The sequence below is a fragment of the Zonotrichia albicollis genome, chromosome 14 (genome assembly GCF_047830755.1).
Source record: "Zonotrichia albicollis isolate bZonAlb1 chromosome 14, bZonAlb1.hap1, whole genome shotgun sequence".
Lineage (NCBI taxonomy): Eukaryota > Metazoa > Chordata > Aves > Passeriformes > Passerellidae > Zonotrichia > Zonotrichia albicollis.
In genome coordinates, this window is record NC_133832.1 from 3,947,427 (window position 1) to 3,961,096 (window position 13,670).

The window sequence follows — 13,670 nt, forward strand, 5'->3', positions numbered from 1 at the left end:
TTACTTTGCTTCATCCCAGGTTACCATTTGCTAGCCAAAATTATGTGTATTTGCATAACTGGTTAGTTTTCACTCAAGAGCAGCTCACTGTTAGGTCTTCCTACTCCATTGGGCTGTTCATAGAAATCAGAAGCACTGAGAAGGTGTCTTGGTCTTTTACTGTTCTTTTTCCTGTGGTTTTTGGCCCTCTGATATGGGCTGGCTCCCCAGGACTGAAGAAATGTTGGTGTCTCTTGTAGAGGTCACACGAAAAGATGACAGGGCAGAAAGTTCTGAGGAGTTCTTTATTTCTGTTTGGATTCCCTGCAGTGCTGGGATGAGCTGCAGGGAAGCTCCCTGGTTTATCCACATTGTGTGTTCTTCCTTCAGCTCCTGTGACCTCTCAGAAATACTCAGTTCTCATTGGGAACAGGGAATGGATGATGAGGAATGGCCTGGTGGTGAGAAATGAGGTGGACAAAGCCATGATGGAGCACGAGCGGAGAGGCCGCACGGCTGTCCTGGCTGCTGTGGATGGTGAGTTCAGGGCTGCTGCTGTGTTCAGCCACTAAATATCACATGAAATATCACATAAATAGAGATTAATAAGTAGTGATGTTATAGCAGCTACAGCTGGAGCAGAGGAATAGGATGAAAAGAGATAATTCATCAGTTTTACAGCACTTTCTTATGGGAAAGGCTCTTCACTTCTTAGCTGACAGGACAGTTGGGCATAATAATACAATGCAAAGACTTCAAAGAAAGCAAAAGGGAAAAAAGGAGAGAAAAAAGGAGTTTTTATTTTATTGTGGTTGGACAGTCCATATTCTATCTTGCTGCCTTAATACCTCTTATCATCCCACCCTTTACTGTCAGTATGAACTGGTTCTGGAACTGGACTTACTGGGGGAAGTTAGTTTAAATTGATAAAGTTCTTCATTACAATCACTTTCTTTCTGTTTTCAGGAGTGCTCTGTGGCTTGATAGCTATTGCAGATACTGTGAAGCCAGAGGCTGAGCTGGCAGTGTACACTTTGAAGAGCATGGGCTTAGAAGTTGTCCTCATGACTGGTGACAACAGCAAAACAGCCCGGTCCATCGCCTCCCAGGTGGGCTGGGGCTGCCTTCAGCAGGAAGGGTGGTGTGGCATGTTCATATTGCTGGTGGCTGCTCTGCTGTGAAAGATGGTAGTTTTAAGAAATCTGGAATCAAGATTGCAAGAAGCTTTTGAATGGAAGTAATATCAGCTCTAAATTCAGAGCTGTTTTCATGTCATCAGCTGGGTTTGCTCTTGAGCTCATGAATGATAAAATGGGTTTCACTCTTCCTGGCCACATCATTCCAGGCAGGAGCTTTGACAGCTGCTGAAAAAGCTGTGTCCTCTCTCTCTCTCTCTCTCTCTGTTCAGGTTGGCATCACCAAAGTGTTTGCAGAGGTTCTCCCCTCACACAAAGTGGCCAAAGTGAAGCAGCTGCAGGACGAAGGGAAGCGTGTGGCCATGGTTGGAGATGGGATCAATGATTCCCCAGCCCTGGCCATGGCCAGCGTGGGCATTGCCATTGGCACGGGCACCGATGTGGCCATCGAGGCAGCTGACGTGGTGCTCATCAGGGTAAGGAATCAGAGTTCAAGGCAGGAGGGGTCAGAGGGCCCAGGGGGTGTTGGGTGTGCAGGGGTGCACAGTCCCCATCAGCTGGAGAACTGGAGCAGACGTTGTCTTCACTGTGTTTAGTGCAGTGATTATCCCATGAAAGAAACTCCCACATTTTCTGGGTACTGCACATTTTGGGGTAATTCAAGTTTGAGAGTGGCAAAGGAAGACAAAGTGACCTGTCCTTTGGCAAACAAAATTACATTTGGGTAGCTCACCATGGCACCTCCAGGGTGACAGGCACTTCTCCCTACACATCAGCTGCTCCCTGGCAGACTGTGGTCAGTGTTTGGAGCTGTCCTGGGAGGGGCTTTGGACATTACTGGGATTCTGATGGATTGGCCTGAGCAGAGCAGCCTGCAGAGGGCTCCCTGTGCTTAGCCTGTTCCATGCAGTGCACTGCAGTGAGCTGTAACACAAGTGAGGACACCACCTGTGTGCTTTCTGTCCCTCTGAGTGCTCCAATGAGCATTTTCCCTTGCAGGATGACCTGATGGATGTGGTAGCAAGCATAGATTTGTCCAGGAAAACCGTGAAGAGGATCCGGATCAACTTTGTCTTTGCTCTAATTTATAATCTCATTGGAGTTCCCATAGCTGCAGGTGTGTGAGTGCTGCCTGCACTAATTGGATTGGGCTCAGGGAGTAGAAGATTGCAGTGATTTACTGTTGGCTGGGAGAGTTTCCATTGTCTTTATTTCTGGCTGTCAGTAAGGGCAGAGTTCTCTGCCTGGGGATGTTGCAGTGGGATATCTGTGATGATGCCTCAGGGTTTAGCTTTTATATTTTTCAGGTTCTGTGCTGTTTTAGTGTGGAGTTCTGAGCTTCATGTTAAGTGTTGGTGAGCTCTCTTCACAGAGTAGGGAGACAAAGCAATTCTTTTTCTAGCTGGGGACCAAGGACAAATGATCCAAATCTCAGGCCCAAAAAGCATTAACAATGGTGAACTGAAGAGTGAAAAACAGGAAGGATTGGACTGCATGGGCTAAAGCTGTAATTGGACAATTAACTCCAATATGCAAATGGAGCAAAACTTATAAAAGTGAGAGACCCTGTGACCAAGTCAGGGATTTTTGTGACCACTTTGGTTCATCTTGGGTGTGGCCCTTGCTGGGCTCTTGTGGTGCCCAAGGTGCATCCTTTAAGGCCTTTTAATAAATCCCTGCTTTATTCTTTAGCTTTGTCTGGCCTCTCTTCTAGCTCAGCCTTCTCAAGGCATGAGTGAGCTGTCTCCTCCCACACTATGGATCTGCTCAGCACATCAGAACAGCTTCAGGATAAAAGGTTTATTGAAAGAGCCTGGTCCTGTGGGCAGGACATGCCCCTTCTGAGTTTCAGGCTGAAGTTCTAGTTGGGATAAGCCACAAATCCTTATGTATTAAATATTGGTCATTTACACTAAAATCCCATTTACTAACAAATTAAAAAACAACTATAACTGGTCAGTCTGTTTGAAATTGTATCTATTAATATGTGAATAATGCAGTGTTCCTGCTCTGAACTTTCTGCTGATGTAATTTTCTAGGTGTCTTCCTGCCCATTGGTTTGGTTCTGCAGCCCTGGATGGGATCTGCAGCCATGGCTGCCTCCTCAGTCTCTGTTGTGCTTTCTTCTCTGCTCTTGAAGATGTGAGTAGGAACAGTCTTGTGGTTTGTAACTTGGATTTGAAGTTCAGGTCTTTTACTTTGAGTGACATAAAATAAATGTGGGACTGTGAGAGCTTTTGAAGAGCAGTTCACAAGTCAGTGTTAAGCAGACAGCAGTGTTTAGAAACATGTAATTTCTAATGGGAAGAGATGTACAAATCAGAAGTGCTCAGAATGGGAAATTCCTTAATTGTTGTATTTGTGGGGTGCCCTGTGGCAGGAAGGAAAGATGAATTTGACTCCATGTTCTTAGAAGGCTAATTTATTATTTGATGTTACTATATTATATTAAATACTATAATAAACTATACTAAAGAATACAGAAAGGATACTTGCTGACTGCGAAAAAGATAATAATGAAAATTTGTGACTCTTTCTGGACACAACTTGGCCCTGATTGGCCAATAAGTCAGAACAATTCACATGAAACCAATGAAACAATCTCCAGACACATTCCACATGTGAGCACAACACAGGAGAAGCAAATGAGATAAGAATTGTTTTCCTTTTTTTCTGAGGCTTCTCAGCTTCCCAGGAGAAAATCCTGGGCCGAGAGATTTTTCAGTAAATATGACTGTGACACTTAAAGACCTTTGTGTGTTTGTAAGAAATCTTGCTGGTCAAATTATAAATGTCTCTGACTTGTGGATAATCAGTTCATATTTCAGTGTACTTCAACTTCAGAGGTATTGATGTATTATTGGAATAATTACCAGTATAGCCAGACAGGATGTGCCTGAGCTTGTCTGGTCCTTGCTGCTTGACCAAACAGCTGCACAGTGGTGTTTCACCCCACAGACACTTTGGGCTGGCGGGGTGTGTGGTGTTTCACCCCACAGACACTTTTGGCTGTGGGTGTGTGGTGTTTCACCCCACAGACACTTTTGGCTGTGGGTGTGTGGTGTTTCACCCCACAGACACCTTTGGCCAGCTGGGTGTGTGGTGTTTCACCCCACAGACACCTTTGTCTGGCTGGGTGTGTGGTGTTTCACCCCACAGACACTTTTGGCCAGCTGGGTGTGTGGTGTTTCACCCCACAGACACTTTTGGCTGTGGGTGTGTGGTGTTTCACCCCACAGACACTTTTGGCTGTGGGTGTGTGGTGTTTCACCCCACAGACACCTTTGCCTGGCTGGGTGCTGCACTGGGCCCGTGGGGACAAGGCCAGGCCTGCAGGAGCTCAGGTGGAGGTGGGATGGAGCTTCCCCCCATAACAGGGGCTGCTCCTCAGGTTTCCCTCTGGCAGAGAAGCTTTAAGGGGATGGTGAAAGAGAGGAGTTGGTTCTGATGGAGGGTTTGGATCCAGAGCTTTATTCTGGCCCACAGGCCTCTGAATGCAGCACCAGCTCCAACAGAACTCCCTGAGCCCGTGGTGGTTGCTGTTCCTTGGAACCCCAGTGAGAAGGGGAGGGAAAGGGTAGGGAGCCACTAACCAGGTACATTTTGAGGGACAAAGGACACCTGGATAGCCCAATGTCCCCCCAGGGGTAGAGGGCATCCTGTGAATCTGCCAATCACTGATGCCCTTCAGGAATGCCAGGACTGACAGACAGTGCTGAGATGGGGTAGGAGAGGTGACTGAGACACCTGGCAGGGGATTATCAGAGAGGGATCCAAATGCAACAATACATTTTGGTTTTCCTTCCCTAGGTACCAGAAGCCGAGCTCAGAGAAGCTGGAGTCCCGTGCCCGTGGCCAGCTGAGGCACAGGAGCCCGTCAGAGATCAGCGTGCACGTGGGCATCGAGGAGAGCGGGGCTGCCTCCCCCAAGCTGAGCCTGATGGATCGAATCATCACCTACAGCAGGGCCTCCATCAACTCCCTGCTCTCAGACAAGCGCTCTGTCAACAGCATCGTCCTCAGCGAGCCTGACAAGCACTCCCTGCTGGTGGGGGACTTTGGGGAGGATGATGACACAGCCTTATGAAACACTCGCTCCTCCCGCCCCACTGAGGCAAAACAAAAATACCCTGAAGCAAAAAACACAACCAAAACAGCTCTTGTGAAGTCTGTGCGTGTCCTGATCCTTGTGGAGGTCTTCTGGATGCATTTCTTCTCAGTGTAGAGGTAGTTGTTGCAGTGACTTTCCAGAGTCTTTTGTGGTTTTTAATCTAGACTTACCAAAAATATCTGGTGCAGGGCTGTTGATGCTCACAAACAGGGCTGTGTTCCCATTCCATGGAGCTTGCAGTATAGCATTTATTTTGGCAAATTGTCAAAATACAATTAAGGAAGCAGAAACTGATTTCCCAGCCTTATACCAGGCTGTTTTATGCATAGTGGAGTTCAGTACTGTGTGAAAAAATTATGAATTTGCATCTGCAAAATCCTGAGGTTCTGTTTGCAGAGAGATGTGCCTTACTTCAGAACCCTCTCACTCCCACAGCCTGCCTTCTGCCAGAAATGGGTCCTCTCAAATGCCTCTTCTTGTTGTCAACATCTGGTTCCAGCTTTCCACACTCCAGGCTTCAAATCATCTCCATGGGATCCAGATTCCTGCGTGGCAGCAAACAGGGAGGATTGGGGCCATCCCCTCAGAGCTCTGCACGTCCTGCCCTGAGACTCTCTGCCTTCATGAAGGTTTGGGCTTGGGAGGTTTGCTCATTCCCAGCCTCTCCTAAGCCAAAAACTCCTGCAACACCTGAATGCAATATCAGTGTGAGCTGGCTTTAGCCAAAGTGTTCAGCTTTAGGAAGGAGCAGTGCTCACCACCAGGATCTACTGGCACTACTCCAGTGAACCAGGGGAGTTTGTCACAGACTGCTTTAAAGTCTTTACAGTTCAGGCTTTGCTTGAAAAGTATTCTAGGAATGGCCCAGCATCACTGCATTGGTTGATCCAAACCCCCTCTGCTTGTTCTGTGCAGATCCAGGCATCAGGAATTCAGACAGTTGTCATTTGTTATTGAACTGCAATATCAAAATGCAGCTCTTGATCATGAAATCATTAATATAAAAAATATCCTCAGTGAGAAAGAGATGTTCATCAGCAGTGGCTGTTACCTGTTTGTTACTCACTGAACCTTGCTGTCCCCTTCCCCTGCTGAGGCAGTCATTGGTAGGAATTGCTGGGTTCAATGATGATGAATTTTATAATGGAGTGCAGTCCATGATGTAAATGTGTACCAGTTGTGCTTGTAGAGGAGAAATACTCAGTGTGGTGGAGACAAAGAGATTCTCTTCAATGTTCTGCTTTTTAACTCAAAGCCTGATGTCAGGCCGTAGACTGTGTATGTGAAAAGTCCTGAGTAAACAGCTCTTGCATTTTATCTGAGAACCACCAGAAAAATCCCATTGAGTGAGAGCAGGGCTGTGCTGGGGATGTGCTCATGAGGAAATCAGGGTACCTGTATTGCAGAGAGGGGAGCAGTATCATGTACTGCTGGTTCAAGAAACAAAATATTTCTGTAGCTGGATTTGGGTTCTTAATATCTCTACATGAATACAGAGTATTTTTATAAATTAGATTACACCTGTATGTAATATGTGGTGTTGTTCCGTGCTGAGATCTATCATGCACAGCCATTCCATGAGGTTTTGTTCTCTGTTTGCAGCAGCAGAGCTGTTTTTACAAAGCAGATTGTTACCCAAAGTTGTTTGATGTGTGAGGATGAGTTTTAGTGCTTCACAATCATGCAAAGATTTCAGCTGTCTTGTTTATCCACCCTTCTTCTCTGTGTTCCTGGCACATTGTGCAGGTGCAAGGGAGGTATTTCCATATTTCTGTCTGTGCTCTGGGTGGTCTCAGCCACTCCTTCAGTGCTGGCTTGGAAATGCCACATCACCTCCCACTGCAGCAAACAGGGAGGTAATTCAGGGCTGAATTCCTGGTTAGTAAACAAAGCAGCATTAAGAACTTGTTAAACAATTTCCAGATATATTTTTAGAGCACTTTCCTTTCATTGTCCAAATGCTGTGTAGGTTGAATGTTTACAGCTTTACCTCCAACTTTTTCCCAACACAGGTATTTTTCTAGGCTTTATCATTTTCTGTGAAACTCAGTGTTTGATCCAGGTACAGCAAAATAAGGCTCTTTTTCCAAAGCAGGACACTTAAAGATGTTCAGGATGATTATCAGGGAGTGAGAACAGCAGCTGCTGCCTGGGGAGATGTGAGAGCAGCTTGCAGGGACAGCCAGAGGATCAGGCTCTGGGGAGAGGAAATAACTGAGCCCAAGGTGGTTGTGATAAACTCAGATTTTTTGAAAGCAGGTTGTCTGTCCAGCACTTCCCAAGGGTCAGGTAATGACTTCTAGGATGTTTATCTTGAGATTAAAATATTACAAAAGGTGCTTTATGTTGAAGAACCAAAATCCCTTTCTGTTTGAATGTACAGTGCAAGTGGAATCATGTGTGGGAGCTCAGTGTTTTCCCAAATGTAAATGTTTTAATGTGTAAATAGGTTGCTTCTGTTGGAGACAGTTTGGATTCAGAAATTTAAACTATCACATGGAAACACTCAGTTACAAACAATATTGTATTAGTCCTTTGTCTATTTTATTGTTTTCTGTGTCTAGCTATTTATAAACCTGTGCTCTATTTAATAAAAAAATACATATGCTCCAGGCTTTAAAAGTTACTCTTTGAATCTTACCAAATTTACTTTTAAAAGAGTTTTAACTTGAAATTTTATACAAAAAAAAAAAAATAATGTGAAGTTGCCAGAACACAGTGGAAGCAAGAACACACTTTTATTTATTCAAAACTATGCTTTTTTTTTTTTTTTTTTTTTTTGCTTAGAACTTCCAACAAAATGTTTTAAACTGGACAACTTCTGTTATTCAGTTTTAGGGATGAAGAAGTGAATGCTGGTTGGAATGTTAACGTAGGGCTGTTACAGTTCTTTGCATCTCAGAACATGTTGTCTCATGTTTCCTATTCTTTTAAGGCTGTGCCTCCATCATTCTAATGGCAATTATAAGCTCTGTAATAAAAATGTAGCATCCAAAGGCTGGTTTAAAGCATGTTCTTTCATCTCCTTTCAGTATCTGTAGCTGTCTCAGCAAAAGGCCAAGGATTGGGGTTTAAGTGTAATTCCAGCTCTGCTAAACACAACCTTGAGCAAACACTGAGCCTGTAGAGCTGGGGGCAAGTGGGGCTGGTGAAAGTTGGGAAATTGTGGAACAATCTCGTGTAGGAGCATCCCTGTGTCAGCACATGGGGGAAGAGCAGAGGCTGCTGGAGCTCACACAGTCAGAAGTGTCCCAGGACTGAGGTTTGGAACCTCTCCAGCCCTTTGGGCAGGTGCTTCCTTTCAGGGGTCACTCACCCTTACAGTAAAAATGGGGTTTCTTGTGTTGGGATGAAATTTCCCATCTTGGTTTGTGCCAATTAACCCTTGTTCTGTCACTGGTTTTACTGAGCAAGTCAGGTTCAAGTTGTATCCAAGTGTTTCCAAAATGAGAAATTTTACTTTTCCTTAAGATCCAACCCTGTGATTTCATCCTCTTAGCCTGCCTCAGGCCTAGCATGCCCCATCAGGTGTGGAAACCCACAATTTTAGTGCTGGTTTGGAAAATACAGGTTTGTTACACAAAAACAGTAACCAAAATACTTGGAACTATTTCATTTAGGCCTTGAGTTATTTCGAGTTAAGGTAGTGTGTGAACCTTCTCATTTCAAATGGAACTTTGTTGTAGCTCAGACTGAATTAAAAAGAAATAAATTTTAAAAACAACCTCATTAAGAAGCCAGGAGGCCCCACAACCTATGGACTAAGTTGTGATACAAAAATCTGCATTTGTCTGGCCAACACCCTCTACTGTGATTCAAGAAACATCAACTTTAATATTGAACTAAAAATTCAGACTCTCCTGGAATTTGAAATGTCTCTCCTTTCCTGAAACCTGACAAGTCAGTGATGTTTCTTAAGTGCAAAGGAGAGCTGTCTCATAGTCAGTTATGATTCAAGCCCCTGATTTCAGTTTTTATTGAGCTCAGTTTGGTAGAGCCTCACCTCCCTTGGTGGCAGTGAGGATGGGTGAGGGGTGAACAGAGCTCTCATTCCATAGCACTGTTTTGTTAGGGAAATATGGGTAAATTATGCCATCAAATTGAGGTTCACTCTACATTGTAAAAATCAGTGGAAGCAATACCACCTTTAAGGGCTCTGATAGAAAATGATGCTGTAGATAATGGTAGGATTCATGTTCATTTAAAACTGTCTGTGGCACTAGAGAGACAGCAATGCTGTGTTCCTGCAGCCTGCCACAGCCAGGGTTAACACTGGAGCCTCTGCTGCCTCAAGCATCACCTTTGCAGCTTCATGGAATCCATTTGCCATTTTACCTGACTGCAGTTCCTGCGTGGATTTTTGATGCTTTCAGTTCAGGGTGGCTACATCATCTTTTAAGATACTATTTTTTTTATTTTTTTATTCTTAAGTAACATTTTTAGAGCACATCTCTGCAGAGCAGTATCTCAAGCCCTTAAGGTCAGACACTGATTCCAAATTCAGCATCTGCCTTGGTAGCAGAGCTGTGCTATGGGCAGTGTGAGGGGTTTTTTTTCTTCCAGTTGACCGGACAGTTTCAGTAGAGGCTGTCAATTTGTGCCATGTCTGCTTGGTCATGAAGGAAAACTGCTGACCAGGTAAGATTGGTTTGCCTGTATCCCATCAAACACATCTCTAAATAATTTTTATGGAGAGCTGTACACACACACACAAACTTGGGTGCAGGAAAAAGAGACACAGAAGATTCTGAAGCACTTTTTAATTAACCCCTCATTCAATTTCATGCGTGGACAGCCTGAAGCCTTTGTCCCTGCCGGTGTTGGGAATGACATTTGCAGGCATTGGCCAGGTGAGGGAGCAGCCAGGAGATGTCTGCCCTTACTCTCTGGGCACTGTGCCTGTTTTTCAGGCAGCTGTTCCAGATTGGGTGCTCTTTATCTTTCCTACAGGATCCCTGTGCTGGGATTTTGACCATCTCCCACTGCAGGGAGATCAGAGCACTCAGACCTTGTGCTGCAGCCTGTTTTTAAGGGGAGGTTTAAAAGCAGTGGGTGGCTCCAAAAGCAGGAAGTTTCTGCAGCCTGGGTCACGGGACACGGATGGAGATGCAGATTATTGGTCTCACAAACACACCCCGGTGCAGCAGAGCCTTTGGTCTGCCTAAACTTGCCCAGTCCTGCTCCTGTGGGATAAATGAATCAGGATCACGCAGGAGAGGGATGTGCAAGTCCAAAGTGCAGCTGCTGCTTGGTGTTCCTAGGAATGACTCCCTGGGATGGTCACAGGTCCAACCCCAGCTCCTTGGGTTTGTCATTACCAGCCCTTTGCCCTCCTGGCTTTGCTGCACTGGTTAATTTAAAAGTGCAGGGGTTGAACTGTTTGCATGAGCTTTTTTTCTTTAAATATTTGCAGTATATTCTAAATATTTCACAACAGGAGGGAAGGACAGAGAGGTGACTCAAGCATGGAAGTGAGCTTTGAGTATGTGTCTGTATTTCTTCCCAGTTTTTTGAAACTCCTTTTATAAGACACAAATTCTCATGCCTGGGCCATTTCCCATCTGTAATTGTGTTCTGCCACCTCAAGTTCTCATGTGACATCCTCCCTATTCCTCTATCTCATGCTCTTCACACAAAAAAAAATGGAGAAAAAGCAAACAAGGATAAAACCAGACAACACTGAGTGAGCTGCACTTCTGCCAGAACAGTGATCTTTGTAAGTGCACCAAGATTGCTCCAGGCTCTTATCCAATACTCTCCTAACCTATGGGATATAGTGGAGTTGGTCCTGTGGAGTAGAGTGCTCTTGGTCATTTTTATTTATGGCTTGCTGGGTCCTTTCTTGCTGAATGTCCTGTCTACCTGGGGATTCAGCAGTGTCCTGCTGTCCCTTTTCCCTCAGCTGTGGCACACAGCTGTCCCAAAACACAGGATACAGTGTTCGTGCCACCACACACTGTGATATTCCTGCTTCACACATTTTTACCCCTAGGAGGTGACAGAAGAGCTTTTGAAATGAGATCCTTGTCCTAATGAATGAAGCCATTTCCCAGGGAAGGCAGGGCTGTGGGCTGCATCTGGGAAGAGCTTTCCTTTCTGAGTCAGCATTGAGGAATTTAACCTTTGCCTTTGCAGAAAGCAGCACAGCATGAAGTAGTACAGGAAGAAAGAAAGGGATTAATTTCAGAACAGTTAAAGAGTTACAGCTCCTGTGGATCCAGGGAAGCCTCCCTTATCTCCTCACAGGAGTGCCTCTAAGGTTTGTCCACCTGCTGTCACTTGTGCTTCTGGCTTGGATTAGAAGTGGCTCTGGCCAGCTGTGCTTTGAGCAGGGGATCCCAGCTCCTGAGGGGAGGCTGGGCTCAGGAGCACTTTAGGATTTGACTCTCAGGCCTTGGTGAAGGCTGGACTCACACTGACACTTCCAGGTGTCCCTGCCCACAGGGGACACTGCGAGCACTGTGCAGGGGCTCTGGGTCACAAGGATCACCCGGTGGCTGCAAGGTTGGCTCTGATTTGCTGTGTCACAGGAGGGACCCCTGGGTACCCCCCAGGTTTACTCTGCAGTTAACATTGAGACCATTACTGGGCCTAATTTAATTTGAACCTCGATTGTAGATTTACAGCAATATGAGATAAACTACAGTGCCACACACTGACAAACTAAAGGGATGTTCTTGGTCTCCTCCATCCTAATTGGTGGCCAGCTCACAGGAGATTTCATGACACCCTCAGTTTGTTTCCACTTGTGTAATTCAGCGTTTTTTGCTGTTGGGACAGACACCTTTAACATGTCTGGGAGGCCCATCCAGGCTTTCCTGAGTCTTGCAGCAGGAGACTCCCACCCTTCTGCCTCAGGCTGGGTGTTTTCACTCGCCTGGCTCTCTAGGAACATTTGTGCTTCATTTCTTGTCAGTGTGTGCTCATTTGACTCAGAATCTTTTAGGTTGGAAAAGACCTCTGACACCACTGGATCTGATCTTTGACCGATCACCATCTTATCAATGAGCAATGAGTGCCACATTCAGTTCTTCCTTAAACACTTCCAGGGATGGTGACTCTACACCTCCCTGGGCAGCCCATTGCAATGTTTAACAACCTTTTCCATGAGAAATTCTTCCTGATGTCCAACCTGACCCTCCCCTGGCCCAGCCTGAGGCCGTTCCCTCTGCTCCTGTCCCTGTTCCCTGGAGCACAGCCCGACCCCCTGGGCTGTCCCCTCCTGTCAGGAGCTGTGCAGAGCCACAAGGTCCCCCCAATCCCCCTTTTCTCCAGGCTGAGCCCCTTCCCAGCTCCCTCAGCTGCTCCTCATAGGACTGACTCTCCAGACCCTTCCCCAGCTCTGCTGCCCTTCTCTTGACTCCCTCCACACCATCCTGTCAGCAGAGAACTGATTTTGTCACCACCACTTTCTCAGCGGCATCTGTACATTTTTGTGAGCATGGCAAAAAAATAACCCTGTCAGCAACAGAAAGCCCTATCCTATGGGCAAAACACAAAGGACCATGAGCTCCTTTTTCACCCAGTACAGTGCATTGCCCTGTGCTATTGTCACCCAATGCACAGCCCAGTGCACTCCGTTAAAGGCTGCACGTATGTTGGGGCAGGTGATTTTGGGCTGCACCCAGAACCTGCTATGGAGGCATGGAGTGACACAAAGGGAATGGCTGTGACCTGGCAGAGGGCAGGGATTGCCTCCAGCTCTGGGGTCCCTGCACAGGAAGGACACAGAGCAAGCCCAGAGGAGGCACCAAGATGATCAGAGGGATGGAATACTACTCCTATGAGGAAAGGTTGAGAGAACTGGGATTGGTCAGCCTGGAAAAATGAAGGCTTTCCAGTACCTGGGGGGAACCTACTAGAAAGAGGGAAAGACTATTGACAAGGGCCTAGAGTGACAGGACAAAGGTGAATGGACTCAAACTGAAAGAGAGTAGGTTGAGATTAGGTTTTAGGAAAACAAAATCTTCCCTGAGAGGGTGGGCAGGCCCTGGCACAGGGTGCCCAGAGCAGCTGGGGCTACCCCTGGGTCCCTGGCAGTGCCCGAGGCTGGGTTGGACACTGGGGCTTGGAGCAGCCTGGGATAGCGGAAGGTGTCCCTGCCCACGGCAGGGCGTGGAATGAAATTATACTTAAGGTCCCTCCCAACTCAAACCACTCCGTGATTCTACTAAACCATGCTGCTGCAAGGTATATCCCTTCAAACAGTTGTTTTGTCCCCACTTGTCTTGAGAAGTATTTATGTAGGTCACTTAAAAATATCCCGGGTTTTGTCTCGTCCTTTACAGTCGACTCATGGCCTGCCCCAGGCCTATGGCTCAGCCGTGAAGTGCCTGCCCTTCATCCGAAGGATTCGCACCAGCCGACACACGTTTGGACACCATTTATGGGTGATTTTCCCTCAGATAAGGTGCAGAACCGTTAATTTGGTACTCAGGGACAGG

At 46.2% G+C, this 13,670-nt stretch overlaps 1 protein-coding gene across 1 annotated transcript in view; it reads left to right on the forward strand.

The window, feature by feature from the left end:
- The window catches only part of ATP7A (ATPase copper transporting alpha), a 30,948-nt gene extending 23,024 nt beyond the window's left edge, over window positions 1-7,924 (forward strand). The window contains exons 18-23 of the mRNA XM_074551862.1: window positions 370-516; window positions 946-1,088; window positions 1,388-1,591; window positions 2,115-2,232; window positions 3,155-3,257; window positions 4,926-7,924. Of these exons, the coding sequence (XP_074407963.1) occupies window positions 370-516; window positions 946-1,088; window positions 1,388-1,591; window positions 2,115-2,232; window positions 3,155-3,257; window positions 4,926-5,202 (992 nt within the window). The 3' untranslated portion in view covers window positions 5,203-7,924. The remainder of the gene's footprint in view (window positions 1-369; window positions 517-945; window positions 1,089-1,387; window positions 1,592-2,114; window positions 2,233-3,154; window positions 3,258-4,925) is intronic.
- The last annotated feature ends 5,746 nt before the right edge of the window (window positions 7,925-13,670 follow it).